A 27,826-nucleotide genomic window follows, 5' to 3' on the forward strand; every position below is an offset into this window, starting at 1 on the left:
CCTACAGCATTCATGAGAAAGGAGCCTGGTGGAGGGATCTGAAACACGAGAAAGAGCTTTGGCACAGTCCAGTGAGGCTCACAGACTCAGGATGGTTGCCAGAGTTTCTGATGTCCCTGTGCACCATCTACATGTAACCAGAAGTGCCTGAGTTCAGTTTCATTTGGTGGAAGTTAACATTCTAGCTAGATTTGATCTCAAGTGATTTTCCAAGATCCTGTGCAGAGTATCTTGCATTATGTGATTGGATCTATCATTCACATACTGTGGGCTACGACAACCTGGCACTGTTGTTGTTATTATTACTGAGTCCAATACTTCATTGGAATTACTACATATTTAAAAGGACTTCAGATTGTTTTTCTTAACAAAGAAAGAGTTAATTCTTTTTGTACTAGATAAATACCAGATGTTTGGTAACTATTAGGGGTTTGTTGTTGTTGCAGAATTTATTCCCCAGGCTTTTGGAATGCCTTTGTCTCAAGTGATTGCTAATGACCGGGCCTACAAGCTCAAGCAAGACTCTCAGAGAGAAGAGCAAAAAGATGTTTCAGATTTTGTGGCCTTTCTCTTGCCATTTGGAACTAAAAGACAGAACAAAGAACTTTCCAGCAGTAACTCATCTCTCAGCTCCACCTCAGAAACACCGAATGAATCCACTTCTCCTAACACACCTGAGCCAGCACCACGAGCAAGGAGGCGTGTAAGTAGACACATCACAATGGGGTGTGTGATTGCAGGTCCAGAGGGTCTAGCTGGACCAGGACAACCCTGTTGTGTGTGTGGACTGTGGAAGACTTTTTGTTCAAATAGTGGGTTTTTTCAGGTGGAAGTCAGCCTCATCAACATTAGAAAACTCTTCACTGTGGTGGAAATCTTCTTTTGCTCATGCTCGTGGGAAAAGGTCATATAGACCCTGTGAGTCTGTAACAGATCATAAAGAGGCAGAGAGACTATCTAGAAGTCTTCCTGTTTGCTCCCTTTATCTACCTCCTTCTAAGTCTTTCAGATTTAACAAATTCGTTCTGTCTTTAACCTCATTCTTTCAGCAGTTTTAAAGTCGAAACCTATGTGTTTGATGTTTATAGGTATATTTATCTTAATCTAGCTCTGACTTGATAATAAGTCTGACTATTAATCCCTATCCTTATATTAATAAAAATCCTCATGGTCTAGCCCATATCATATCTTCCATGGTAAGTAAGGAGTTCTCAGACTAGATTTGTGCCAGGGTCTTTGAAGGATGTTTCTGCATGCAGACTAGGAAGATGCCTTTGCCAGCAAAATACAGAGTGGTGGGTTTGGGTTGAATATTAATCTGCATGTAAAATTGATCATTTTTTAGCATATATCTGTTCCTTGTAATTAAATTTTATGCTCTGAACTTTCTAGTTCTACAGTTAGTAATTTTTTTTCTTTTGTTACCATGGAATTGAGGTTCTAGACTTTCCTGCTTTTTAATTTCATCTGCAATGGAGGGAGAAAAAAATGCATAATAAAATACTTCGAATAAAACCTTTTTTAAGAAATCTGAGCAAGAATTGAGGTACAAGAACAGACTCTGGGAAAGAAAGTATTTTCTTAAGAACTTCACCTTCTTTCATCCATAGGCTAAAACTGCTTCACAGAAATTCTCTGTTGGGCTCTTCAAACCAGGGATTAAGAGGGGTAGTACCAGAGTAAATTGCAAATTGAGAGAAGGCAGAAGGCATGTCATGGGACTCTTTGTCTAGCTGCCAGCTGAAGCCTGAAGTGTCTATATTCTGTCTGCAAAACTGAAAGCATGATGTTTACAGTCTTGTATACTCATTAATGCACATCTGTTGGTCTATACAAACCATATGAACAGGCATTTGTGGTCACACAAAAGTGCAAAGTTACTTGACTAAGTTAAGTAAAGGGAAACCCATGAACTTCTTTCAGAGTTTGGCAGTGACAAAAAAATAAAACTTTGCTGTATGTACTTGTTGGCTTCAGAACATTTTTTCATAGGAGAGAAAGAGAACTCATGTGTCCAGAGGTGACTCATCTGCTGTTCTTTTCACAAAGATTGGATTATAAGATTTCTGACATGTATTTGACCAGTGAGCAGGCAGAAGAACATGGATCCTTTGGTATGTCCACAGAGATCCATCAGGACCAAGTTTCTAGAAGCTGAGGGAGGGTTTTACATGTTTTGTTTGTTCAGATAGTTGGGGATTTTTTTGTCAATACTGGCATTGCAGCTTTCAGAGTGCAGAATTGGAGCCTTTGGTCCACAGCCATGAGGATGCAGCAGGACATGGTTCATCCACAGAGAAATAAAACTTAAGGCAGTGTGACATGAGGGAGCTGGCATTTTCTTTAGGGAATGAACTTACTTAATGAATTTCATGAATTTTCCATTATTTAACATTAATATCAACTCATGTCCCATATCTTGTCTGTCTCTATATTTCTGTTTATCGGTGCACTTACCCCTCTGCCCTGAGCTTACTTAGGGGGATGATAAGGAAGCCTGCACTTATCTTTGATCTCTTGAGCACCATTGCACTGTTTTCAACTGACAAATGCTTACAAAAAAAAAAAAAAAAAAAAAGAAAAAATTATTTGCTAGTAAATGCAACTGATACAACCAATTTATCACAAAAATGCTGCACAGACACCTGGAGTGCAGTCCTCTTAAACTTAAACTGGAGGGATTGTTTATCATTGCACCATTCACTTCTTTGCAACTGTGTCATTCACTTTTGTGTATTTCAAACACAAAAGTGAGTCTTCAAACAATGACCTGAGATTTTCAATTGGAGTTAGAAAAAGGTAATGCTGGCTGCAGAGCTCATGGTGTGAGTGCTGTGGTTCTCTCTCCAACAGCTTGACAAAAGTCACTGTTGCTGCATTTTCTGTATAGGATTTTTGCCCAGCAGTTGGAAGTTGAGACTTTAAATTCCGCTTTCCTTCATGTTTCTGTGTGCTTAGATTAAGACTTCCCCAGTGTATTTAGGTTTTGAACTCATCATGGGGGAGCAAGGACTGGCATCCATTATGTGCAAAGGTAATGGCTGGCAGATGGAACTTGATTTTCTTTAGTTGCTGGGCACTGCAGTGTGTGTGTTACTAACCTGGAGCAGTGGTGTGCAGTCTCCTCCTCCTCTGTTCCTCAGCAGTCAGGTAGGTCAGTCTGAGCCCAGACTAACAGGTCTGCCTGAGTTTCAGCTGGATTTGTAGAGTATGTTGGTAACATTTGCTTGAGCACTTGTAAAATCAGAGCTGGCCTGAACTTGGTATTGCCAAGCCATGACTTCAGTCACTGAACTCAAGGTCACTCTTCCTAAAGCCAGCTCAGTGTGCCAGTTAATCCACAACTTTGATAAAATGCCCAAGGACCACGTTGAACTGACTGTATTTGCATCTATTTTAGGGATCTGAATCCGATTTAAGTGACTCTGATAATGATTCATGAGGTGAGGATGCCTTGCAGACAGGAAAGGACCAGTAAAGGCAGGGTATAAAGGAGGGCACCTATCACACAGGGGCTGCACTGGTGAGGGTGGGGTGAGGATTTTCAGTGCCAATTAATTTATTTGAAGTTTGGGATGCCAAACTCTTAAATAAAATCAAAATATCATTCAGTTGGAATTTTATACACATGGATCATAGCCAGAGGTTCTTGTTTGGTCTGGAGGAGTTTTTTATTTGTGATTTTGTTTCCTGTTGGCAGGAAAAGGTAAAAGGAATCAAGCAGATGTACTTTTGAGAGACATCAGAAATACAGGTCAAAAGCTGGATTCTAAAGGATCCAGTAATTGTTTATAGTAATGTGGGTAAAAAAAATCTGAAAACTTCACTGTGTTTCATTTATACATCTACCATGATTTACAAGAACCAGAACTATACCTGATAAGTTAAATGGGGTTTTTTAAGGTATTAAGAACTAGAAATTTATCAATGAGTTTGAAATCTCGGTGGACTTTTTGTAAGTTTTGCCTATGAGTTGAAAATCTTCATAAAGTTCAGCTGGCTAGGCTGGTGGAACAAAATACTTTTAGAGCTTTGAATTCCCTTGTAAGCAATTCTCATTTAATTCTCAAGTTCTCATTTAATAGACATAGAGTTCTGATTAGCAGTCTATAAATTGCCTGTCAGCTTTTAACAAACTATAGTTGTCAGAAAAGTTTTGAGTAGAAATTGACATTTTCATTATTATTTCTTAGGATGACATGCTGCATCTCTGTACTGTATGTTTTATGTTATGGCAAAATTTATGCTTTGTTTCAGAAAGAAAGAAAATAGTTTACAACAGATATTTTTAATAGGAATAAAACATTACTTTTTTCTTTGTGTTGATTATGATGATGATGATGATGATGATTATTATTATTATTATTATTATTATTAGTAATGGACCCTAGAATGTTTTTTGCCTCATAAGTTTAATTGCTTTTTACCTCATAAGTTTAATAAGACTTGAGAGAAATGGTAATTTTGAAATGACAGTAATCTTGTGCTTTGAAAAAAAAAGTCTTATTTTTAAAGTGTGAAAATTGAAACATACCAGAAAACTCCAGCTGCTTGTGCTGCTTTATCCTTTACAGACTGCTTGAACTTCTGCACCTTGCTGTAATCAAAACCTGGATTTCAAAGCTTTCATTGGAATTTTAATGATTTTAAAATATTAAGATACTTGAAGTAGAATTATTTTAAAAATATTACCCCATAACTTCTCTGATGTATCTTTATTCTGTGATAGAGTAGGATTATTTCAAACTCCACAGCTGTTTGTATTTGTGATATTAACTGTTAACTGTATGTGGTGTATGGTTGTTAATCATTTTGCATAAATTTCACTGATACAATGGTCCAAGATACAGAAAAAGTAGGCCCTAAGATTTAAAAATATCTATATATCTCCATGCACATGAATATGGTACTTCTGAGGTGCACCCACAGACCATGATTCATCCTTGCCCTGCAGTATGTGCAGGCTTACATCAATAAAAGAATGGAGTGAAGGAGTGGAAAGCATTTCAATTTTCAGTATTTTAATTTGTATTCATTATAATATGATAAGAATAACTTTCGTACCATAGCAATTTTTCCTATCCATTACCCTGGTATTATAACTTCATTAATTTATAAAAATGTTGTAGCTAATGGTATTTTTATATTAGTTTGTTTAAAATGCAGGTAGGCAAAAGTCTTTGCTGGACATCCTGTGATGCTGAGATTTCCCCAGCCCTACTGATTGTTCACGTGTGTGTGTTTTACAGGGTGCAATGTCTGTGGACTCTATCACAGATCTTGATGACAATCACTCAAGATTGTTGGAGGCTCTCCAGCTCTCTTTGCCAGCAGAAGCCCAGAGCAAGAAAGAAAAGGCAAGAGATAAGAAGCTAAGCCTGAACCCTATTTACAGGCAGGTTCCCCGGCTTGTAGATAGCTGCTGCCAGCACTTGGAAAAGCATGGTAAGAATATTTTGTTTTCCCAGGAGTGGCAGATGTATTTTTACTATAATATAAATAAATGCCTATTTTGAGAAGTAAGTATATGCAAGGATGTCTTTGAAAGCTAGACATTTTCCCTCCTGTTTTGCCTCTTGCTAAAAATACTGTCTCACAAGTAATTCTGTACATGATAGCTTCCCAAACTGAAGATCTGTGCTACGAGCTTGTAAACTGGCCCATAGAGCACAGGAATAGATCCTTTCTTGGAGGTCACCCCTCTTGTACTGGGGTGCTCAGCTCTGCAGAAACAGCTCTTCACACCCCACAGGTTTACCTGTACCTTCAGAACAAAAAGTCTGAAACGCTCCAGGCAGTCTGGAGTCATGCACAGCCAGTGGATCTTAAGGTGTGAGATCTAGATTAACTATTTATACTGTAAGACTTTTGATATTTGAAGATGGGGGTTCAGAATAAGAAAGAACTCCATGGTAAATATATATTAAGCTCCAAGTAGCCTCTTCCTGTTCACTGCAAGGCTTGAAGGCTGAATACTCAGTTTGTCTCTGGCTTAATTCCTCCTGATCAGCCTCAAGCTCAGGCCTGCTCTCTCCAAAGGAAATCACAGACTCCTGCCAGCATTCTTCCTACGTGTTCACGATTGTCCAGACACAAGCCTCCCACAGCTTTACATAGTACAGAAACAGTAGTCAATCTAGCTATCTGCTCACCATCTCTGCCAGTGTATCTTAGCCTTGTAAAGTTTTTTAATGAGAATTGAAATAACTTGGCCACAGCAAGATGGAGCTATCACATGGCCAGATAATCAACAAACCATAAAATAATGGTGATTGTAACAGCAAATGATGTATTTGATGCTAATTTCACCAGCAAGGAATAATTTACTAACTCTGAATGAAAGGCTTTTGCAAGATGAGGGACTGCAATTTAAACAACAATGCTGAGCTTTCACAATTCATAACTGAAAACTATCTTCCTTACAAATGTATCAAGGAACATTGCAAAAGATAGTTGCTGTTAATCTTTTACAGAGATTAGATACCATGGCTGACAAGTAAGTATGGGATGATTAAATTTGAGATGAATGACTTCTATCTCTTAAAAAAAAGGTAGCTGAGTCTGGAGAACATCTGAGTCAGCCAAAGAAGCCATCCAGCTGAGCATCATTTGGATACTGTGATTTTATGTCACCTGATCATCTGTGATAGATTTTTAATCCTTTTAATGCACTTTCATAACAAAGTTCTTTTCCATATGATGCTCTTTATGGAAATATTTCCTTTACATTGAAGTTTTCTTCTAAAGGAAATTTAGTATGAGTTATTGTGCTTTGTTTGATTGCATCACAGTGCAATAATCTGATATAATCTGGGGCAAATTCTTCAATTTTAATCTGCTTTCCACAAGACAGTTATTGTCACTGAGAGAAACCTAAAAATGGTAGAAGGTGGACACTGTAGCAACATCATTCCTGATTCTGAAAATACTTGCCTATATGCATAAATCCTTTTTCAGCAACAAATCACCAGCAGTTTTTGATGACTGCTTTAAAGGATAATTCTGAGCATTATAGGACAAAAAATAGTTATGTTTTTAGACATAAGAGCACCTGTCCTTGTTCACCTTCCCTATTTTCCCTGGATTCACATCCCAGAGATATAAAGGCCTGGCTTTCTGTAGACCTGTAGTGTAGCAAAAACACTGTCTGTCTGTGTAGGAATGGGTAAGCAGCCTGCAGGTTGCCCAGTGTGTGTAATCTCCATCTCAGATGATTCCCTGCCAGTATTCCTGGGTTTACTAAATGATAGTCCATCAATGTAATTTTCTATTAACCAAAGAGAAAAGATTTAAAAAGAGGTCTTATGTTGAGACTAAAAACTAAAAAGCAGACTCCTATCTGAATTTCTCTGATGAAGATCTGCAACTCCAAATATTATTCAAGGTGACGCATCTCCAGCAAGCAAGTGTAGCCTAATGGCTGTCAGAAGGCATTTGTTTCACAAGGAAATTTTACACTTCCTGTATGTCAGTAGAGATTAGAGCTGCAGAGTAGCCCTTGTTAGACCATAAACTTCCAAGCTTATGGATAGTTTCATCCCTTTTGCAAAACTGTGTAACCATGTAAAATTATATTACATACATGGGCCCTTCAGACTTTAGAATTTCCCCTCACATGGTCAGTGCTAAAGACCAGGTCACCTCTCAAATTTTTCAGGTCCTGTTAGTCTGCAGGATATGTCCATTTTGAGAACCATATTATAATTTTGTGTATTTGTAGTGGCTTTCTGCAGGGCTACAAGAAGGTTTGAACTGATTTCTTATGAAATAGCAGGCAACACCAATTTCCTAATCACTTTAAGTCTAAATGACACACTTCTGCACTTTGCCTTAAGTATCACAATGCTTCTTTATAGCTTTCCCTCTATATAATAGCTGTTCCTGCCTTATAAACTGCACACAACTCCCTGTTGAAGTTCTTCCCTCTCACAGTCTGCCTGAGTGCCCTATTTAGGTACCTTTGAAGGAGACTCTCAACTTTGTCATGACAGGAACTTTAGAGCCAGGGAGTTGTCCCAAATACCAGCTTCATCCTGTATCCAAATACACAGCTCAGTGCCCAAATATTTAGTTGTTTTACTGCCTCTTTCCTTTGATATCAGTCCTGGAAGTTCAACCTCCAAACCCTGAGCAGTGCCTCAGTCTCTGCATCACTCTGTTCCTCATAGCAGTGGCACATCCAAAGTGGCATCACAAGAAATGTCACAGAGATGCCATTTTGCAGATTAAAAGTGATCCTTAAAAACCACAATTGATGGCTTCTTAATCACATCTTGCATCAATGGTAAGTACACATTTGTGGAGAAATATGTTGCTTTTCTTTTTATTTATTCTTATAAGTACACACATAGGTCCGAATGCTTTGTTTCAATGCAATTTTCAGGAGAAAATTAAACAATAAAATAGTGCTATGATGTGTTTCACTTGCAGGTCTCCAGACAGTAGGAATATTCAGAGTTGGAAGCTCAAAAAAGAGAGTAAGACAGGTGAGTGAATACAGATATGGCTTTCTTTCATCAGCTATAATACAAACAAATCTGATGCCTTTTGTTATGATTTCTTTCTCATCTGTAGCATGGTGAAATTTAGGCTTTCTGGGTCAGTGACTTCGCTGTTTTTTTGATGGCTCATAAAAGGCTATTTCCAGTATCTTTTACATTCTGGTGAAATCCTTGTCAGGTTCTCAGCAGGTTAAGTCTCTGTATGTTTTGCTCTGGAAAAGTAGCACAGGGTTGGAGATCCAAATAAACTACAGTGAAGAAATTTTCCAAAGGTCACACTGCAGGGAAAAAAAAATCTTGGCTGTTCGTTTCATCTCAGAAACAGCTGAAGCTCCCAAAGTAAACTCAAACTGTAAATCTTCTTTGGAAAACTCATGGTATGAGAAAACATGCAAGTACAGAACAATCTCTTTGACCCTAAGATTGCTGCTCCTAAATATCACCTTTCTTTTACCCCTGCTAGACTTCAAGGTCAGAGCAGACCCTTCCAAGTCTTAGTCTCAGCCAGATTATGAAAAAGCAAAGATGGTGTGCAATTAGGTTCCAGATATAAAGTCAAATGTGGGTGTTAGCTCCTAGGTATACCCACCTAGACATTGCCAGAAGCTGGGAATACATGTTGAATTAGAGCAGTGGAGGTAGTGGTTAGAGTTTGCATGATGCATGAGGAGGGGATAAAAAGATACAGGAAAATGTCCCTTTCAGGAAGTTAAGACCAAAAACATCAAACAGAAAAAAAAAGGCAACAGAAAGCTTGACTGCATCTGATCCTACAGTTTATAGTTCTTTGCAAAAAGTTGCAAAAACTTCATAGTGTAATGTTTTATCGTTCTGGAAAGTAACCTTGAATAGCTAAACTGAACTGATTTTGGCTGGCAGGACAGTATAGCCTACTAAATTGTAGCTCATTCTCCAGCAGTTTCTATTCCTAGGGTCACTGGTGTTACACTAGGCTAAAAAAACATCTACAGAGGCAATTTTCAGATCAACACTGAACTAGATAAAATATTGAATTTGCCTCACATTTGCATTGCAAGCTTCAGTGTCAAAACGTACATAATCATTTAGGGGTGAGTACAATTGCATCATACATCTGGGGAAAAAAGCAGAGAGCTTCTATCATTCACTTGTAAACTAAGCCTTATTCTGAACATTAATGACTTTCACCACTTTTTGTTCTACTTTGTTTTCAAAAGGTGAGGAAATCAAGAGATTTGGGTATCTATGTTTTTTATTACATGGACTAATTTATTGAACTAGGTAAGCTGATATATTTCATTAAAAAACAAGGAAGCATCAGCTTGGCCCTTGTAGTTACAGTAATAAATGCTGTCAACATGAACACATGGGAAAGTCTTGATTCAATTAAAATTCCACTCATTTTCTGAACCGTAGAAAGCCAAACCCAGCACTCAGATTTTGGTGTGCTTTTGCAGCTGTTCATTAGTTTTTCTTGTGTAGAAAGTAAGCATATTTTGTTTTCCTTCCTTCCCCAGTTAGAAAATGTCCTGTTTCAACTGTAGTTTGTTGCAGTAAATACATAAGTAAGTAGATATATGTGCCAGAGGTGTTTTTTTTTGGTGAGCAGGAAGAGAAAACCTAGAACATGTGCATCTCTTGCAAACCTCCTCCTTCATGTTCAGTGAGGTGTAGGACAGAGATTCCCAAGCTCACGTTGACTCAAGGTGGTAGATCTGGTGCATCAGGGGGCCAGGTACCATCTTGTGTCTGAGCATAGATGCCAAGATTGGGATGGGCAACCCTTGATGCTGGGCCTGGTGACATTGTGGCAGATTCAGCCCTGAGGATGAAGAGTGAAATAGCTGGAGCTCTGCTGTCCTATCTCCTGTTCCAGCACAAATGTCCTCATCTCTCATATCCAAGATTCAGTGGATGCTGTAGTTTAGAACCTGTATCTTCCAAAGTCCGAAAGCATTCTGTGTGAATGGAGTCTGAAAGACTCAAAGTTTAAATGTAGAATATACAGTTTTAACAGCCATGATACCTGGGCCTGAAATGTGGCCACATCTCACCAAAGCTGCTGTGGTATTTTGCTGCTGAGGACATCTCTGTAGGTCTCCCAGGACATCAGATCACAAGTGCCATATTCAAGTCTGTAACAGCAGTTTATGATTTAGCCAGCTATTTGGGAAGTCTGAATTCCTGATGCAGTGCTAATCTGTTTCCTCAGCTGCTTTTGGGCACTTAAGTGCAGAAACAATCTTCTGGATTGAGGTAATTTATGGTGCTCTGCAGGGATGTTCTGCATTTGTCACCAATCTGGAGAGTAGAATTAAGGTGGGAATGAAGTCCTCAAGTGGGCACTGGAAAATTTTTGACCGTAAATCAAATAATATTATTAGATAAAGAATATATTCTGGTCTTCATAGTGTAATTATTCATTATTAGTAATGACTGATATTAATAATGTTAAAAGTGATCCTAATAAATTAGAATGGAGGCTGTGGTTTTTAATGAATATCTGTCACACCCATTATGAAAGCACAATCTGAGCTGAAAACAAAGGATTTTCACACTGAACACACTGAAGATAGATTTGCATGTGACCAAGACTTGCCACACATTTTTACAGGCAGATATATATAGTTTGCTTGTGACTTAGCTTCTTTCCTCTCTTTGGTATGTTTGTAATATTCCTGGTGAAGAAACCTGGTACCTCAGATTTTCTTGTTTATAAGATTTAGGTGTAATCACTCTCTGAGAAGATAGGTGTGACATTGTGATACCTCATAATGTTAGCAAAGGTACAATTTTTTTCTAGGAAATAGTTTTAAAACCTCTTGACTGTTTTCAAAATGCAAAAAGAGTAAAAGGTGAAGCTGTCAGCCTGAGGAAAGTATTCTGCTCTTGCTGCTGGAAAATCCCTCCAGAAGGGCAAATTTTTACCTTTTCATAAGGTATCTTGGATTTGGAAGACTGTTTTCATCTGCCTTTGGGAAGTGATGATGCCTTTGAATTATACAGCATTTCTCTGAGGACCAAAGCAGGGGAAAAAAATTAGCAATACTTTGTAATGATGTTAGCTTGCTGTTTGTGAACTCTGTAATGATGATTACTTAATGAGCATAACTAAATCAGGAAGGCAGAACAAGGTGTGTGTGAAGGAATACTGTGAAGTCTTAGTGAACCTGTCTGCTTGCCACCTATCTTTACATACAGTCTTAAATGACAAGAGAAATGTGAATTTGGTGGATATTAACGTGATATTACTACAAAATGTTTTTCTACAAAATCATAAATGTTACAAAATGCAATTTTAGTCTTTCTGATTCCAGGGATAATACAGTAAGGTGATATAAGAACCTGTCTTGTAATTTTCCTTATTCTTTCTGGTTTCTGCCTTTGCTATGGATCTTACATTTCTGCAAAAATTATACTTGGATGCCTGTTTTCATACAAGAGTGTCATGTACTAGCTAGAAAAAAAAATTGTATTTTATTACAGCCTGGTACAAACCTTAAGTTATTTATCATGTAATAAGCAGCAATTAGATATTAATTATGTCATTGACCTTACCAAAGACTAGTCATGCTCATCCTTGAAATTAAAAATGAGTAAATATGCTTTTTTAAAGATTTTCTGTGTTGGGGTGCATTAATGAGGACAATAAGTGACTATGGTTTTCTCTGATTATTTTTTCAGTTACGTGAAGAGTTTGACCGAGGCGTAGATGTTGTATTAGATGAAGAGCACAGCATTCATGATGTTGCTGCCTTGTTAAAGGAATTTCTGCGTGACATGCCTGACCCACTTCTCACCAGAGAGCTTTATACACCTTTCATCAACACTCTCTGTGAGCTCTACAGCATCTTGATTTATCAATTTTCCAAGGCTAATGTGTTTGAATTCTTTGATCTCTACTAATAGCCTTCTTTTATTCTATTCCTTTAATGCTCTGGCCTTGATTTTCTCCAAATATTTATTTAATACACTATAAATTATATGGTATATTTAATAACAATACTATATATAATATAATACAATATAGTGCATAAGAATATAAATAATACAGTATATTCTTTAGTATAAATTTACTGAGGTCTTGGTTTTATACTGCAGAAATATAATCCAGAAAAGTAGAACAAGGGTTTCACTAACTATACATAGTTTTGCATTTTTAAGGATGGAATTCATGTTGTCTATTAAAACCTGACCCTGTCTTTGATCCAGCAGTGCCAGGTCACAGACTCCCATTTGAATCCTTGTCTCTTAAAATTTTTAGATCTGTCTACTGACCAAAGTTCCAGCTTGGCTTGAAAAATTCAAGTTTCTTCATATTGTTTCTTTCATTCATTCTTCTTTGATGGTGCTCAAAGCCATCATATTAAGTACTCCCAATTGTGTTGGCTAAGACCCAAAGGCAGACTCTCAGGGATTTAGAAAAAGTAAAGTTGGATGTTTCAAGCTTAAGCAGCTGCCTGGTATGGGTTCTTCAGATGCTTTCTAGCCCTCATGTGTGAGATCCTGCCTCTGTCCCACCTTTGTCACTGGCTGCCATTTAGATGGTAGATGGTAGAGGTAGCAGAATGTCCTTTATTTCTCTGGTTGCTCTCCAATCTCCTGGTACTTCTGCAAGATGAAAAACTGTAAGAAAACTGATTAAAAATGTCTGAAGCATAAACCTGGTTGGAATGCTTGACAGCTACTATACATACCAGTTGCTATACCTAAATGAATGGAGTAAGTAGAAAAGTAAGCAGAATATTTGAGTCCAGTAACAGTGATGGAGTGTAAAACATGGATTTTGCTCTCTTTCAGGATAAGAAAAATCTTACTGAAAAATCCTATCTTGTGAGCAAAATGTTGACCAACTAAGGCAAAAATCCCATAGCAGTAGTTCTTATAGTTTTGATGTTTCCTTAGAGTTTCTCTTTTTCTTCTGATGTTGTAAGGAAAATGGTTCTTAAACAAAGCTATTCCTATACCTTCCTTTGGGTTGGGATCAGTATATTTGTTCTGCTTTTAGGTTAGTTGGAGTGATTTCTTAGAACATATTTTTTCCCCTCTTAGTATTAGAGCCAGATGAGCAGCTCAGCACCTTACAGCTTCTCATTTATCTTCTACCTCCTTGTAACTGCGATACCCTTCACCGCCTGCTGCAGTTCCTCTCCACAGTAGCTGGCCATGCAGAAGACACCAGAGACAAGGATGGCCAAGAGGTAAGTCCTGGTCACTTGTGTCCTTTGACTTTACTTAATTCATGGTCTGAAAAGAGATCTTTAAAGCCTTGGAACATACACAGTGGTGGCATATTCCTGAAAGATGGGAGAGACTTAATCTGTTTGCCTGCACTTCTGCCATTTGTTTACTATGGGGCTGTGAAGGTTTAATTTTTGTATGACTTAACCAGTAAAGCATCTACCACTTCCTTTGGGAGATTCAGTGTACCAGCCTTCCTGTCAAGAACATCTAATGTCATCCATCCTTCCCCTGCTGCCTTGTTTTATCCCATAATATTCTATGGGAAAAGTACTCAGAAAAGGTCAGGCATACAAGGATATGCTGCTTCATTTTCTTTTCATTCTCTGTTGTTGCCTTTTTAAATGACTTTTGGACAGAGTAGTTCACTTCTTGGTTCTCTTAGCTTCCTTGTGGGCCCTGGGTAGTGAAGAATAAACAGAGGACAGGAACTCCATCTGTATCCTTGCAACTGACAGACCTCATCACTAGCTGGAGTCAGGGTTCATCTTTCTCCATTTTCTTTCTGACCTCCTTAACTCTTGCAGCCTGGACCAAATTCGGTGGAGAGTTTGATGTGCACTCATCTCACAGAGACAAGATTGCCCTCAGCTATGGGGCTGAGCTCTAGCCCTGAGCATTTTCCTGTGTGCACCCTGTGTCCATTCACACTGGAGAAGACCTGAAAATCCAGTCTTCCTGTTTCCTGCCAGGGAAGTGCCTGCATCAGTAGGCTGCTGTGTAGAAGGAGGCAACTCTGTTAAATGAATAAAATAGATATAATCTGTCAGTGCTTGACAAAAATGTACTGGTTTATCTGTGGAAGGACTTCTCAGTCCTCTGAACTGCAGCAGAGACTACTTCTGAGACTCTTAGGAAACTCCTCGAGAATTTTTTCTTCCAGATGGAAAATCCTGCTGATTTTGTCAAATTTAGATGCCTTTTGCAGTTGTCTGATTTTAACAATTAGCACTTTGAGACTTATTTTTGCCAAATTTCTGCCTCAAATCCTAGCTTCCAGTTATTCCATCTTTACAAGTCCCTAACTTCCAGTGTTGTATGTGACTTCAGGCCCATTTCATTTTTAAATCCACTTTAAATGCTACTATTTTTGTTCTCAGCAAGGAGTTGATAAAAAACTATATCACTGTGATGGGAAGCATTTAGAAAGAGCAGCCTGTAATAGTTTAATGTGCTTAAAAACATGTATAAGCCAGCTAAGGTCATGGTCCCCCTGGTCCTGCAAAGAGTTCTCTGTTGGTTCAGGAATGTACCCAAGAGGATCTTATTGCAGGGCTAGGGGATGCTGCTTAGCAGAGTTCATTTGGCTCAACCATGGTACATCAGCTTTGCCACAGGTATTTTGGTAAGGCAGGTTTATGTAAGTTATCTTGACAGTATTGTAAGCATCAGGAATATTATTTGCAACTGGATACCTTTTATAGATAATACAGTATCCTGCTCACAATTATTTAAGCTATTTCTGAAGAATTAAGTGAATAAAGGCATTCAGGGCAAGAGAAAGTATTTTATCAGACTGTTTGCTATCACTGGAAGGAAGACAGCCAAGCTTTGGCATACAGGCCCTCTTCTTGATTTCTTTCAACAACCCTTCTCTCACAAAGATGAAGATGGATGACTAACTTTATTAAAATTGCTCATTCAGTTAATTTCAGTGGAAATGTTTACAACATTTTTTAAGGATGCCCTGAGGCTGCCCTTAAGAAAAGGCTCACTGTTTGTACAAACAGCCTGCACATGCAGATCTGGGCACAGCCAGAGGCTGCCCTGGCACACTTGAGGCCCCCTGTGCATCTGTGGTGGCTCAAAACTCAGAGTTTAAAAATCAGGTCACCTGAGAAACAGCTGGGTGCTTGGTGCTGTGTAAATAAGGTTTGCTGTTCTCACAGTCATGCTGGGATGAGTCTCTAAACAAAGAGCCAACATGTTTGCTATGACTGCCCATGCACCTACCTAGTACAGATGTCTTTCCAACACTACACACTGGTCCTACCAATAAAAAGCTTTTTACTGTCATTTCTCTGCTGTCTAGTTGAGTTCTTTAAAAAATAAACCAGGTGAAGTCAGTTCAGTTTTAAGTTTAACTAGAGTATTTGATGAATGATCAGCTACAAAAAAAAAAAATTAAAATACTGCTTTGAAATCATCTGTTTTGTACAACTCACATTTGGAGTTCTATTTTTACTACCTCTTTTTGATGTCTCTTTATATCCTTTTTAAAAACTATTAGTTCAAGTGACCTCTACTTTTTATTGAAGAATGGAAAGGGAAATTAGTAGTCTAATCACAAATATGACAATGAAAGTTTTGAAGTAATAATGTATATGACATATTTTTCAGGTAATTCCTGTCTAGTCTAGTATGTATTCCTAGCCTTTTGCTTCCTCAAAATTCAGGTTACTGTTGCTTCCTTAAGCACAGGTTTATAAAAGTAGGAAAAAAGATAAAAACCCTAACAAACTAAAACAAGCCACCAAACAAGTAAATATTTGGCATGTTCTAGAAATACAGGAAAATACTCATAAAAGAAGTGACCCTGCTCCTTAATAATCTCAACAGTTTAAACATGGAAAAGTATCACTTTATATGTTTCAAATCATGAATGCTGCTTGAGAAAGCCAGGAGCTTTCAGCATTAGGTCCTAAGAGACAGTAATGTGCTAAGATGCTGAGGTAGGAGGGAGGCTGCTCTGAGTTCAGAAGTTTGCCACTGTGGAGCTCCCAGGGAATTAAGGGCAGAAAACACTTCCACCTTCTACTCCTCTAATCCACTTGAAAATATAACCAGAAAATCTACAGTGCTTGTTGCAGAGATGTTCAAAACAAGGTGTTTCTAAAAGTTGTTCATTTTTTATTGACAAGCAGCAGGTTTTGGTTTTGATGAAGGAAGCATCTACAAATCAGGGGGTACAGAGAGTGTGTGTTTGTGTGTGGGTGTTAGGGGTGTGAGTGTGTATAGATGTGTCTGTATACATATCTGTATACATTAGGGCCTATGAGACCCCACCTCATTTTTATTCTCTTTTCTAGATTACTGGGAACAAAATGACATCGCTTAATCTGGCCACCATCTTTGGCCCTAACTTGTTGCACAAGCAGAAGTCTACAGACAAAGAATTCTCAGTTCAGAGCTCAGCTCGAGCGGAAGAGAGTACTGCTATCATAGCTGTTGTGCAAAAGATGATTGAAAACTATGAAACCCTGTTCATGGTGGGTGGATATTTTTTCATATTTCTCTTATACATTTGTAAGATAAATGCAAAAATAGCTGATTGATATTAAAGTAGATGGGAATGAAACAAACTGTAGAAGCTGCATTAAATTAGGATCAACAATTATTGGTAACAAAGAGTAGTCTTCTAGCAAGGAGAATGATTTGCAGTAAGTAAAAATATTAAAAATGTGTGCTTATATCTTGCTTAGAATGGTTTCTGTGTAGGTAAAGGTACATTGTTTAGAAGATTGTGAAAATGATGGGGTTGGCCATTCAGTTGTATACTGAGCAATGCATAGACAAGACTGAAAATGATCTTTCACATCTCAGTTTTGGAAGTCAGGAAGAAAATTTTTCTGCAGGGATTAAGATATCCTTGATTAATTTAAGGAATTACCTTCCCTACCCAAGACTTTTTTATTGGTTGGATGGAGAGGAAGGACAAAGCTTTCTTGTTTATTAGTTGGGTAAAGGGAATAAAACATAAATCTGTGTAGTTCCTGAGTTCCCTTCAGTTCTTTAGCTGAAGCAAGCAAGTTCTTCATAAGAAGGCTGATGGCCTTGGAGTTGGACATGTTGTTTACTTAAGACACAGCTTAGTTAGGTCACATTTCTCATGCCTAGCAGTTACCTGAGCAGTTAATTCTGTGGCTTTATCTTATGCTCTTTTTGTGTACAGAATTGTAGGTCAGCTCAGCATGACTTGTGTCTGAGGAGCCCTGCTCTGGGGGTAGCAGAGGCCAGTCAGACCTAGTGGTGGTCTTCATTATTCTGTTTTCCTTTTTGTAAAAATACCCATTGTAACAAAACCAGTAATCTTGAAAAAGTGGAAAAAACTTTGGTTGTTGTGTCCTGAGACTAAGCAGCACTGTATTTACACTGAGGAGATAAGTTCCCAAAGCAGAAAGAACACTCTGGAAACCTTCAGTGCTTCAGCAAAGCTGAGTGCTGGAGACCTTGTTGGAAGAAGATGAACAACCCTGAACTGTGGGCTGATGGCCACATAGTACTGTAAATGGAAGATGTCTATCAGTTTTCAACAAGGGAGTAGAGCATGAGAAAGCAATCATGAGCCCTGCTTCAGATGTCTTAGCCTCAGATGAACTTCTTTGTGGTTTTCCTGCCTTTTATTTTTATTCTTATACCAGTGAGACACTTGCAGTAGTTTTCTTTATTGTTTTCTTTCTTTTTTTTTTAATGCTTTTTACAGTTGGGGAAAATGCTAGGTGCTATTTTTCCTTCCACATCAGTAAAAGAGACAGAGCTGCACTCCTGTGCGAAGGTCTGCTGGCCCAGAGTGTGGATGGCACTATCAAGTTTGAGATAATACTTGAATAAGAACACTAAATATAGTTGAAGGGTTCTTATTGTTTTATTCTCTTTAAGAACTTCTAACAGCACAGACACAGCTCAGTCCATAATACTTAAGGCATGCATTGTGACTTTCAGTGTGGAAAGGATGGATGTAGAAAGGGGCTAAGGTTAGACTAACCTGCATCTGGGCTCTAATTCTGATGGATTTATTCCTTCTTCTCTTCAGTGCTTCAGCTTTCTTCTGGAGGTTAAATGGAGTGTGGGAAAAAGAATTTCTTTTGTTTTCCAGAGTTGCTTTTACTGTTAATACTCAACATTTATGCTACATTAAAAAAAAGAACATCTGGAGTTAAGCATTCAGCTACAACTATAACATGGTGTATTAATGCTCAGATGCTTTTGTGTTAGGTTTTTTTTTTCTTTCTGTTACTTTTATATATGGGAGATTATGAAACTGTGATTGGTTTCAGCATTGAAACTGGAACCACATTTGGAACCAAACCCTAGGAAACCAAAATGTGGTGGGATACCCAGACCACAATATCAGAATGATTCTGACTTATTGGTGGATCAGAGAAATTCTGTTTGTTGGAACAACCCAGGATATTGAGCACAATTTTTACTGAGTAACTATGATTAACATCAGTAGCATACAAAAGTGGATTTCCTATAGAAGATGGAATCTGGTCATGCTTCATTGATATCAGGGATGATAATCACTTTCATATCCAAATTTTGCCCATTTCAGTGAGTCTTGGGGATGTATTAAAATGTTTCATGGGGACGTGTAAAGGACTGTTCTTTGCCAGTCTCTGCACCTGAATGAAAGGAGGCACAACTCAGCCACTCTTCATTTTTGACTTGGCTTTGCATAAAGGATGGAGATCAGCAGCTTGTTCATGTATTTCATCTCCTAGTGTCCAAATCCAGCCCTGCTGCAAAGAACTGCTAAAGAGTATATGAAATTTCATATTTTTTGCAGTTAGTTATTTTACACTGCCTCATCAGTGGCCAGGGACAGCACAAAGGAGACACTTCAAGGGTCCCTCCACCCTTCTGTGTGTCAACAGCTGTGACTCTTCTTTTAGCACCCAACCCCAAAATCTCAGAATATCTGGTACTCTGCTGGAGTCCTGACAACCCTGGAGCCCTCTGATATGTCTCTGTATGTCCTCCAGAGCTGTTTTTTCACCAGCTTCCTTGGCTTCCCTTCTGTCCCAAATTTCAATTTCTCATCCATCTACTTAGGTGCAATTACCAGAGAAACAATTAATTCAGTAATGGTTATGGTGACATCTTCCTGAGATACTGATATTGTAGTTCTATGTAAGTGTAAGTTTATAATTACATGCATATCAATTCTACACTTGCAAAGTTACTGAACTAAACTGAAGAAAATTGCTGCACAGGAGGAACCTCCAAGCCCAGTAGGCACCTAGCAAGGAGACCATCAGTACAAATCTGCTTGCAGATTCATTCTGGTAAAACCCCTATGAATCAGTAGAACCATTAAGTTTGGGGTTCAGAGAAGCTTTCTGCTGGAACTGAACTTCTGGTGGAACTTTTTCAGACTTTTTGTGATGAATTTATTATTGTTTTTTAATAAGGCAAGATATATTTTTATTTTCCTGACAAAATTCTCTCAGTAGTTTCTTACAAAATTATTTGATAAAAAGCTGAGTAGTAAGTTACAGACAAAAATGTGTGGATAGTTTTTTTACTATGAAACTTTATGTGGAGTTTCTTCTCGTGTACAGAAAGGCTGTCTAAATGGAGAAGTTACAGTACACCAGGTTTCTAAAGATTATATTCCTATAAAAAAAATTGTCTAAAGACTAGTGTATCAGTGACCATCAGTAAGATACTTTTCCAGTTCAGAGACTGAAAACAATATTTAAAAAGTGAGTATGTGGTTACACAAGTTTTTCATAAAGATTTTGGATCAGTTTGAATTAAATTATGCATATCTTTATTTATTTTCTAATTACTTCCTTATTTTAAGAAATATGCCTTTTATGTAACTAGACTCCTTAAATACCTCCCAAAATGGGATATTCCTCTGGGGAACGTCTTAGTAATTCTATTCCTATTTCCCAGGAAATGTCAGGGAAAACAAATGGTCCATGAAGTGTGACTTGAAGCTCAAGAGATTCAGGCTCTGACAGATTGCATCCAGAAACATATATTGCCCAGCTGATGACCCCTTGCTGAGATTGTCTTGCACTGGCTTCCATGTGTCATGAGTGAACCTGGGCTGTTAAAGTTTCTTGGATGGTTTCATCTGTTTTCAGTGTTTTGAAGTTTGTGTTGAACATTCTGCTGTAATGCAGACAAGCAGACAAATCCTCACTTGAAGATTGATAAGAGTCATGGAAAGTGCAGTTGGAAACACAAAGTTTACTTGTGCAGATTTTAGGGTGCCATTTCTGCTACCTGCCCAGGAGATGTTGCTATATCCTGCAGCATCTGAAGCTGTCAAGGGTTTTGAAGGTTCATACCCATACAAAGTGCAAAGAGAAAGTTAGAGCACATCAGAAGGCCAAACTCCAAAGAAGGTAACACAAATTCTGACTGAGCCTGTTGGTCAGAGTGGCTGGAAAGGCAGAGATGGAGATTGGTAAATGTCCTCAGACCTTTGAAGGGTGGTGTAAAGTGAGGACCTTAAACTGGAGCTTTTAAGATTGTGATACATAAGTAATACCACTGTTATTTCCAGATATAATAACCAACTGGATACCTACCAGTTATTCAACAGTAATCAGCACTGAACATTGTACAAAGTGATCTTCAGTCCTACTTCATCTGTTCTTACATGAAATTTCTCTTTTAAGGGAAAGCTTCTGAGTATATTTTATATACTTCCTGTAAATGTACTTGTACTTGTTCATTTAGATTAAGCATAGCACCAAAATTAATGTATATGAAAGGATATTAACCTCCAGCTAAGTAATCTTTTATTTCTTCATAGGTTTCCCCTGATTTACAGAATGAAGTGCTTATTAGCTTATTAGAGACTGACCCAGATGTTGTAGACTATTTGCTGCGGAGGAAAGCTTCCCAGTCATCGTGAGTAATCTGTTTTTTCATCATCCCTTTTTCTTCTGGGAATTTCTATCTCCCACTGGAAGTGTCCAAAAGGTTCTAGTTTTCCACAGCTCTTCTGCACTGTCTACAGTGGAGTAGAAATATGCTCCCTATTACACAGACTGTGCCAAAGAAATTATGACTCTTGTACAGCATTTTCTAAAGACAAAACTTGTTTCCCTGATTCAGAGGAAAGATTGTGTTCTGCTGCAGAGAACAGAATGACATGTACATAAAAATATTCAGTGCACTATTATCTGACAGGATGTTTTTTAGTCATCTGCTGGTTTGTGTCTTGGGTTTATTGTAGTCTTCAGTAACAGGAAGCATGTATTCCACTATCCTTGAAACACACCCTAGAGTGCCTTAACACCATCACAGCGAGCTGCTTTACCACTTTGTCATTCTTTTCCCATCCTATACATGTAGTATATTGTGAACAAGGCAACTGCCACAACAGCAGCCCTATGGAGACTTTGGATATTATTTAATTGTATGCTTTGTGAAGGATCTGAAGAGAAAAAAAATCACACTGGTCACTATAGCAGTTATGATACATAATACGTTCTTGTGTATGGTGTATATTTACCTGCACCCTTGTGCCTTAATGCTGTGAGTGTTTGTACATTCAGATTAACAGTATTCCTGGCTTTCTTATGGGACCACACAGTCATTGTCTTTATTCTAGTGAATCCCAATATGGCAGACCCAAAAATCACAAAATTTGACAGACTTGCTTTAAATAATTTTTAAGAGGGTTTCTAGACTCTAAACTCTCTGGGACATATTGGACTTAGTCTTCCTGTGTTTGTGGAAAGTGCCTAGTGCATTCAGAATATAATTAAAATTGAATTTGTGTAGTCAGCTATGATTTTTTTTCTCTCCCTCTTAACATTTTATATTTGGAGGTAATGTAATAGTGTGCCTGGCTTCAAAGGGAAAGGTATACAAGAAATATTGTTACTAACACCTTCAGGAAAAAGCTTTCTTTAACTATAAAATTCGGAAACAAAAATATGTACAGTATATATTGAGTTGTAATGGATTTTATTAGTTTGCTAACTTAACCACATGAAGTAGAAAATTATCACAGATCATCTGATTTGGGGTAGTTTTCTCTGTGTGAAGTAATTTCAGCTAGTTTGTCTGATTGACAAGTAACCATATGTATATTTAGATCACAGTAAGTGCAGGATAGTTAGAGGTACATAAACTGTCTTTTAGACTTGTTTCATGTTTGCCAGAAGCCAAGACTACAATTAGGACAGACACTACAAATCGTATGACGTAAGGTAGTGTGTTGAGACTCTTCCTTTGAGGCCTTAGTTTGGAATGATCAGATAATTTCTAACTCAAGCTAATAAAAACTTCATGCAGAATTTCACTGTCTGTATAACAAAAAGACATTAAATTGTATCTCACATGTGACTACACATACCAATTGTGCATAACTTAGTCACAAATCATTGTGGATGTAACAGGTAATTGTTTGATCCCGATTCCTTAATTGACTTTTCCTCGAATTTCCTTTCTCTTAGCCAGCATGCACACCTGCAGGAGAAAATGCAGCTTTTGTGAAAAGCTGGCCACAACTGACAAAAGGCATTTTGTAAGGAAATGTTCTGAAGCCAAACAGAAGCATATAGCTACAGTAGTACTAATTTATTGTGTTGTCAGTAATGGGCAGATGAACTATCACTGAGATAGGAAAAAATTACTGTCATTTTTTTTCTATTTTGCTGTCATGTAAGTGATTTACTTTTAGTGTCAATGAGATATGTTTTCACTGTGGTTGCAACTTCTTGGTTAAAATATTCCAGGCAATTAGAGAGAATGTTGCTTAGTGTTATTGCTAGGAGTGGGATGCTCTTAAGAGATTCATGTATTTCACAACATAATCTCACCTTTGAGGCTACAAATGTGTTGCTTATTTTTCCTGTAAGAAATGTGAGACAGCAGACTACAAGGGGATGTTTGTCTTGATTTCATAAAAATGAGCCTCCAAAATATATCTTTCTTATTGGAAATTGCCTGGTCACATACTCAAAATACAAATGTGGATCTGTGGACAAAAAACTTTATATATTCTTGAGACAGTCCTCATCAGAAGAGCTAGTTGACTCATAGAGTATAGAATCAACTTTGAGACTTTAATGTCTCAATTATTGCTTTGAAGGTCCTGTTCTGCAATTGCCCTCATATTTCTGCTCTTGCTGTCATTATAAATGCTTTCTTGGCTCTGATCTAACACAGAAAACACAATCTCTTTTCCTCCCCAGTGGAGGACAAATCTGATGTTCCTCATCTTTCAGTTCCCTTAAGAGCTAAGCATTGTGAACAGTGTGTCAGGGAATTTATGGAAATTGTTCATGATAAAGTGCTAATTACAAATGGCAGCAATTGTGAAGTGTGCTTTTGTGGATAACTTCCCAATTTTTTGTATGTTGGCTTGATGACAATGGAATTTGGGTTTACAGCTGTAAGATGAAGCATCTTTAAACTAACAAAAAATAAAATCTATTTCTTATGTTATTTAATGCTTATCATGGTTAGTAGTCCTTTCAGAGTAAATAAGTTTCAAAGTTTTTGGAAGCATTTCAAAGTTTTTTCAAAGCATTTTTGGATGTTTTTGGTTTATGATAATGAGTTTTAACCCATCCCGATCTGGGACACAAAGATGAAGCCGTACAACAGGTCATACAGTATGTGTAAATGCAGTTTTTAAAGCTGCAGAGGCTTCTTGAAACATTGAGTCCTTTACCCTGTTACAGCAGCAACCTCATCACAATCCCACAGTAATCTGCCTTGTTGGTAGCACCTGTGTTACTGAGATATGTGTGGAAATTAGTACTGTGTGCTGCCAAGACATCTCACTCCATATGATTTGCCTCTTGAAGGCATAATTGTTTTCCCACTCAGAAGCTTTAAGCTAAAAAAGAAAAGGGTTTCTGCCAGAAACAGAAAGAGATTTCCTGTTTTGATAACCTTGATGCTAGTAGAAAAGTAGGAATATCCTCAGTAGAAGCAATTATTGTGATTAACACATTTCCAGTTCACCCATGCAGCTGTACTCTGGTGGACAATATCAGTTCATAGAATGATGCCTGTTGTTTTGGAATCTGAAATTGCATTTTTTAATTTGTGTGGCATAGGTTTCTTCTGCTGCTTTCAAATCTTTCCATTGGTACTTAGCCACTTTTAAAATCTTTTCCTTAACATACTTCATAGTCCCTGAAAAATACTTTACCTCCCTTCCCATTCCTCACAGTTGATTGCACGTAATCATTTATTATTCCTTGTGGGGACAATTATCTGCCCTTCCTCATATATTGCATATAGAGGAGTGGGTATCTTACACAGTATTTATATTTGCCTTCCAATTTAGTTTCTCCCCAGTGAGTGGGTAGAGAATCTCACTGTCCAAGGGAAGAAGAATTTTGAATTGTAGTAAACATCCATTTGCTAATGAACTCAAACAGTAAAGCAAACAGATGCAAAACTTTCATTTTAAGAGATTTGTGAGAATTCTTTTTTTATTTGCAAAGAAACAAACCAAAGTCTTCTTGCAAGTTGTTTTATTTTGTTTGTGAAGTAAAGCTGCAAATGTATGAGTTCAACTTCCTGCTTTTAAGTATTTAATCCATTTTGATGGTCTCTTGTAGTAAGATTGACAGAGTACACAGCATTTCCTTTGATTTTTAAAGCTATTTTGCCTAAACAAATTTGAAAGTGATATTATTTATGTATATAAAAATAATATCCACTTACCAGCCAAAACTGTAAATCAGTTTAGAAATTGAATGTCTGAATCTTTCCAAAGACTTGAAAGTTTCCATTCAGGTAAATTTTTAGCAGGATCTCTGTCTCGAGAAGAGGTAGACTATAACAGATCATTCAAGGTAAGACATGAAATCAGTGTTTCACAAAGCTCAAGTTTATGTTCCCACATTCTTTCATTTCCATTTCCATTTCCCTTGTTCCTTGTGTTACCTTGCCATGGCTAAGTGCTGGTTTACCTCTGTCTTCGCCCTGTGCAGCAGAGTTTTGATGGTTTTGATGCTGCAAAGACTTACATGCAATAAACCTTACTGTTTGGATGACATTCAATCTAGCAGGCTGGAAAAAAGGACATTTGATCATAGGAAACTTACAGATACCAACATTTCTCCCCTTTTCTAAGTTCGAGTTCCTTCTCCCCTTTTCTAAGTTCTTCTAAGTCCTTCTAGCTCTTCTGAAAATCCCAAGACATTGCTTAAATCTCATATCACTGTGCAAGGGTTTTTAGGCCTTAGGAGGACAGAAAGAAAGAAGCAAGTTGCAAAAAACAGAGAAAAAAGGTTTGTGATAGCATTATATATACTTACAAAACTGTAGTTCCTCAGTGTGTGTCTGTTTATAGACTAATTTACATTGATTTATGTTCAGATAAGAAATTTAGTTGAGAAGTTATATAATTGAGGCTTTATTTTTTTTTTATGGTTCCCCAGCATTACCACTGTTCTCTAGGAAGCTTGTGACAGAGCAACTTTGCCAAATGGCAGCTCTGCTTTTTGAGCTTGCCTGAGTTGAACGCCAGTGATGGTTTTGTCCCTGAGAGTTACTGAGGAGTAACATTATTTAATTAATTCCTGACACATTATGGTTGCTTTCATACTGGACAAAAAATAGGAATATTGAATGACATAATAATCCTGCTGTTGATTGTATATATTTTATTTTCTGGGACATGTGATATGTAAATCAGCCAGGGAAAAAACAACAGCTTGAAAGTGGTGTTAAGTTTTGTCATTATTTCTGTATTAATATTTATTGTGCTATGGTTGGCTGTGTTTTCTTTATTTTCTTTCTTCAGTTTTATTTTATTTGTCTGGAAAGACAGTTACTGTTCCATAGTGAGAAATGAGTTTTGGCTGCTCACTACATTCAAGCTGTCTTTGGATTTGACTATGAAAAGGGCTGACCATTTTCAGACGTTTACAGGAATGAGTCTCTGTTGTATCACATTAAATTAGAGCAGATATTAATGAGAGGTCACTTAAAGAAGTGTTTGACTCAAGCAAAAGATAAGCATCTATAAAACAGAGGTGCAGAGAAATGAAAAATGAGTAATAGAAATATGAGTTAGCAAGGAACAACAGGGAAAAAAAGTGTTTATTTACAGAGTAGTTCTACATGTTCTTTGTGGATATTCAGTGACCCACAGCCTGCCTCCTACCTGCATGGCAAACTGTGACAGTTCAAGAAATCTCCATCATTGCTCCCAGCACATTTCAAAAATTAGTTGTTTCTCTGACCTTTGGCTGTACTTAGGTGGGAGTCGTGTTTGCCTTTTCTTGGCAGAATTAAAGGCAGTTCATGTTGTTGGAGGTGTGAAGCAAAAAGGTAAAAGAAGTTGTAGAAGGTATCAGTGGAATCAGTTGTTTGATGCCCCAGTCATAAGTACAGTAAGTACATAAGTACTAGTTGTCCCCTGTAGAATATTTACCTTCTTATGTCTCTAGAAGAGGATCATTCTCATAGTTTGACAGGCAAGCTGAGTGCTTGTTTTCTCTATGTAAAACTTCAGAATACAAGAATTTGTTTTAGCATACTGCTTAGCATCAAACTAATCTTCCCTATCATGCCTTCAGTTTTATTGTTGCCACAAGCTACATTGTCAAGGTAACATAAGGAATTTATTAACTGCTTGGTTTCCTCTGGTTTACCATGCAGTTGTGTGGGTTTTTGTTGTTTTCTTTCTTGACAGCAACATCTTTTGATTTTGAGTGGCCTCTGCTGGCCACTTCATGGCAAAAGTTTTACTCATGGAAAATCCACCTCAGTAACTGTTCTGAAGTGTTTTCATTTCAGCAGCTGTGGCCATTCTCATGCGTTTGATTTGATCTGTGTGATCGTAGAATCATAGGATGGTTGGGCTGGAAGGGACCTTAAAAGTACCCTAGTTCCACACCCCCTGCTGTGGGCAGGAACACCTTGCACTAGCCCAGATTGTTCAGAGCCCCATCCATCCTGGCCTTGATGCCAAACTGCACCTGTAACTGTGAACATGAAGCATTCTTTTATTAACAGTAGTTTGTTCATCAAAATTTCTCAGGAGCCCTGAGATGCTGCGGTCGGAAGGTTCCTACTCCACAGGAGAAAGACATTCTTCCACAGACTCCAACAAAGCTTCCAGTGGTGATGTCTCCCCTTATGACAACAACTCCCCAGTGCTGTCTGAGCGCTCGCTGGTTGCAATGCCAGAAGAAGTTGCCCACAGCCCAGATAAGCTGTACAAGGTACCTGAGCAGTACACACTGGTTGGACACTTGCAAACTAAGCCAAAGGAGAATTCTTCTGCATCACAGGCTGGAAAAGGTATGGTGCATCCTGCTTGTGCTTCTCTTCCTCCTCCTCAGTGACTGATGGAGACTCCTGAAATAATTGAAAAGGGCCAGATTTCAGATATCAGCTACCAGGATTTGAGGAGCAATAGTGTAAATAACCTTATAAAA

General features: G+C 37.9%; 1 protein-coding gene across 3 annotated transcripts in view; it reads left to right on the top strand.

Annotated features, from left to right (window-relative positions):
• ARHGAP6 (Rho GTPase activating protein 6) overlaps positions 1 to 27,826 on the top strand; it is a 317,200-nt gene that overhangs the window by 284,261 nt on the left and 5,113 nt on the right. For all 3 annotated transcript variants that reach the window (XM_036381638.2, XM_036381644.2, XM_036381652.2), the window contains exons 4-11: positions 447 to 703; positions 5,250 to 5,445; positions 8,431 to 8,486; positions 12,165 to 12,315; positions 13,533 to 13,681; positions 16,751 to 16,930; positions 21,217 to 21,314; positions 27,427 to 27,689. In XM_036381638.2, the coding sequence (XP_036237531.1) occupies positions 447 to 703; positions 5,250 to 5,445; positions 8,431 to 8,486; positions 12,165 to 12,315; positions 13,533 to 13,681; positions 16,751 to 16,930; positions 21,217 to 21,314; positions 27,427 to 27,689 (1,350 nt within the window). The remainder of the gene's footprint in view (positions 1 to 446; positions 704 to 5,249; positions 5,446 to 8,430; positions 8,487 to 12,164; positions 12,316 to 13,532; positions 13,682 to 16,750; positions 16,931 to 21,216; positions 21,315 to 27,426; positions 27,690 to 27,826) is intronic.

The sequence above is a fragment of the Molothrus ater genome, chromosome 2 (genome assembly GCF_012460135.2).
Source record: "Molothrus ater isolate BHLD 08-10-18 breed brown headed cowbird chromosome 2, BPBGC_Mater_1.1, whole genome shotgun sequence".
NCBI classification, from domain to species: domain Eukaryota; kingdom Metazoa; phylum Chordata; class Aves; order Passeriformes; family Icteridae; genus Molothrus; species Molothrus ater.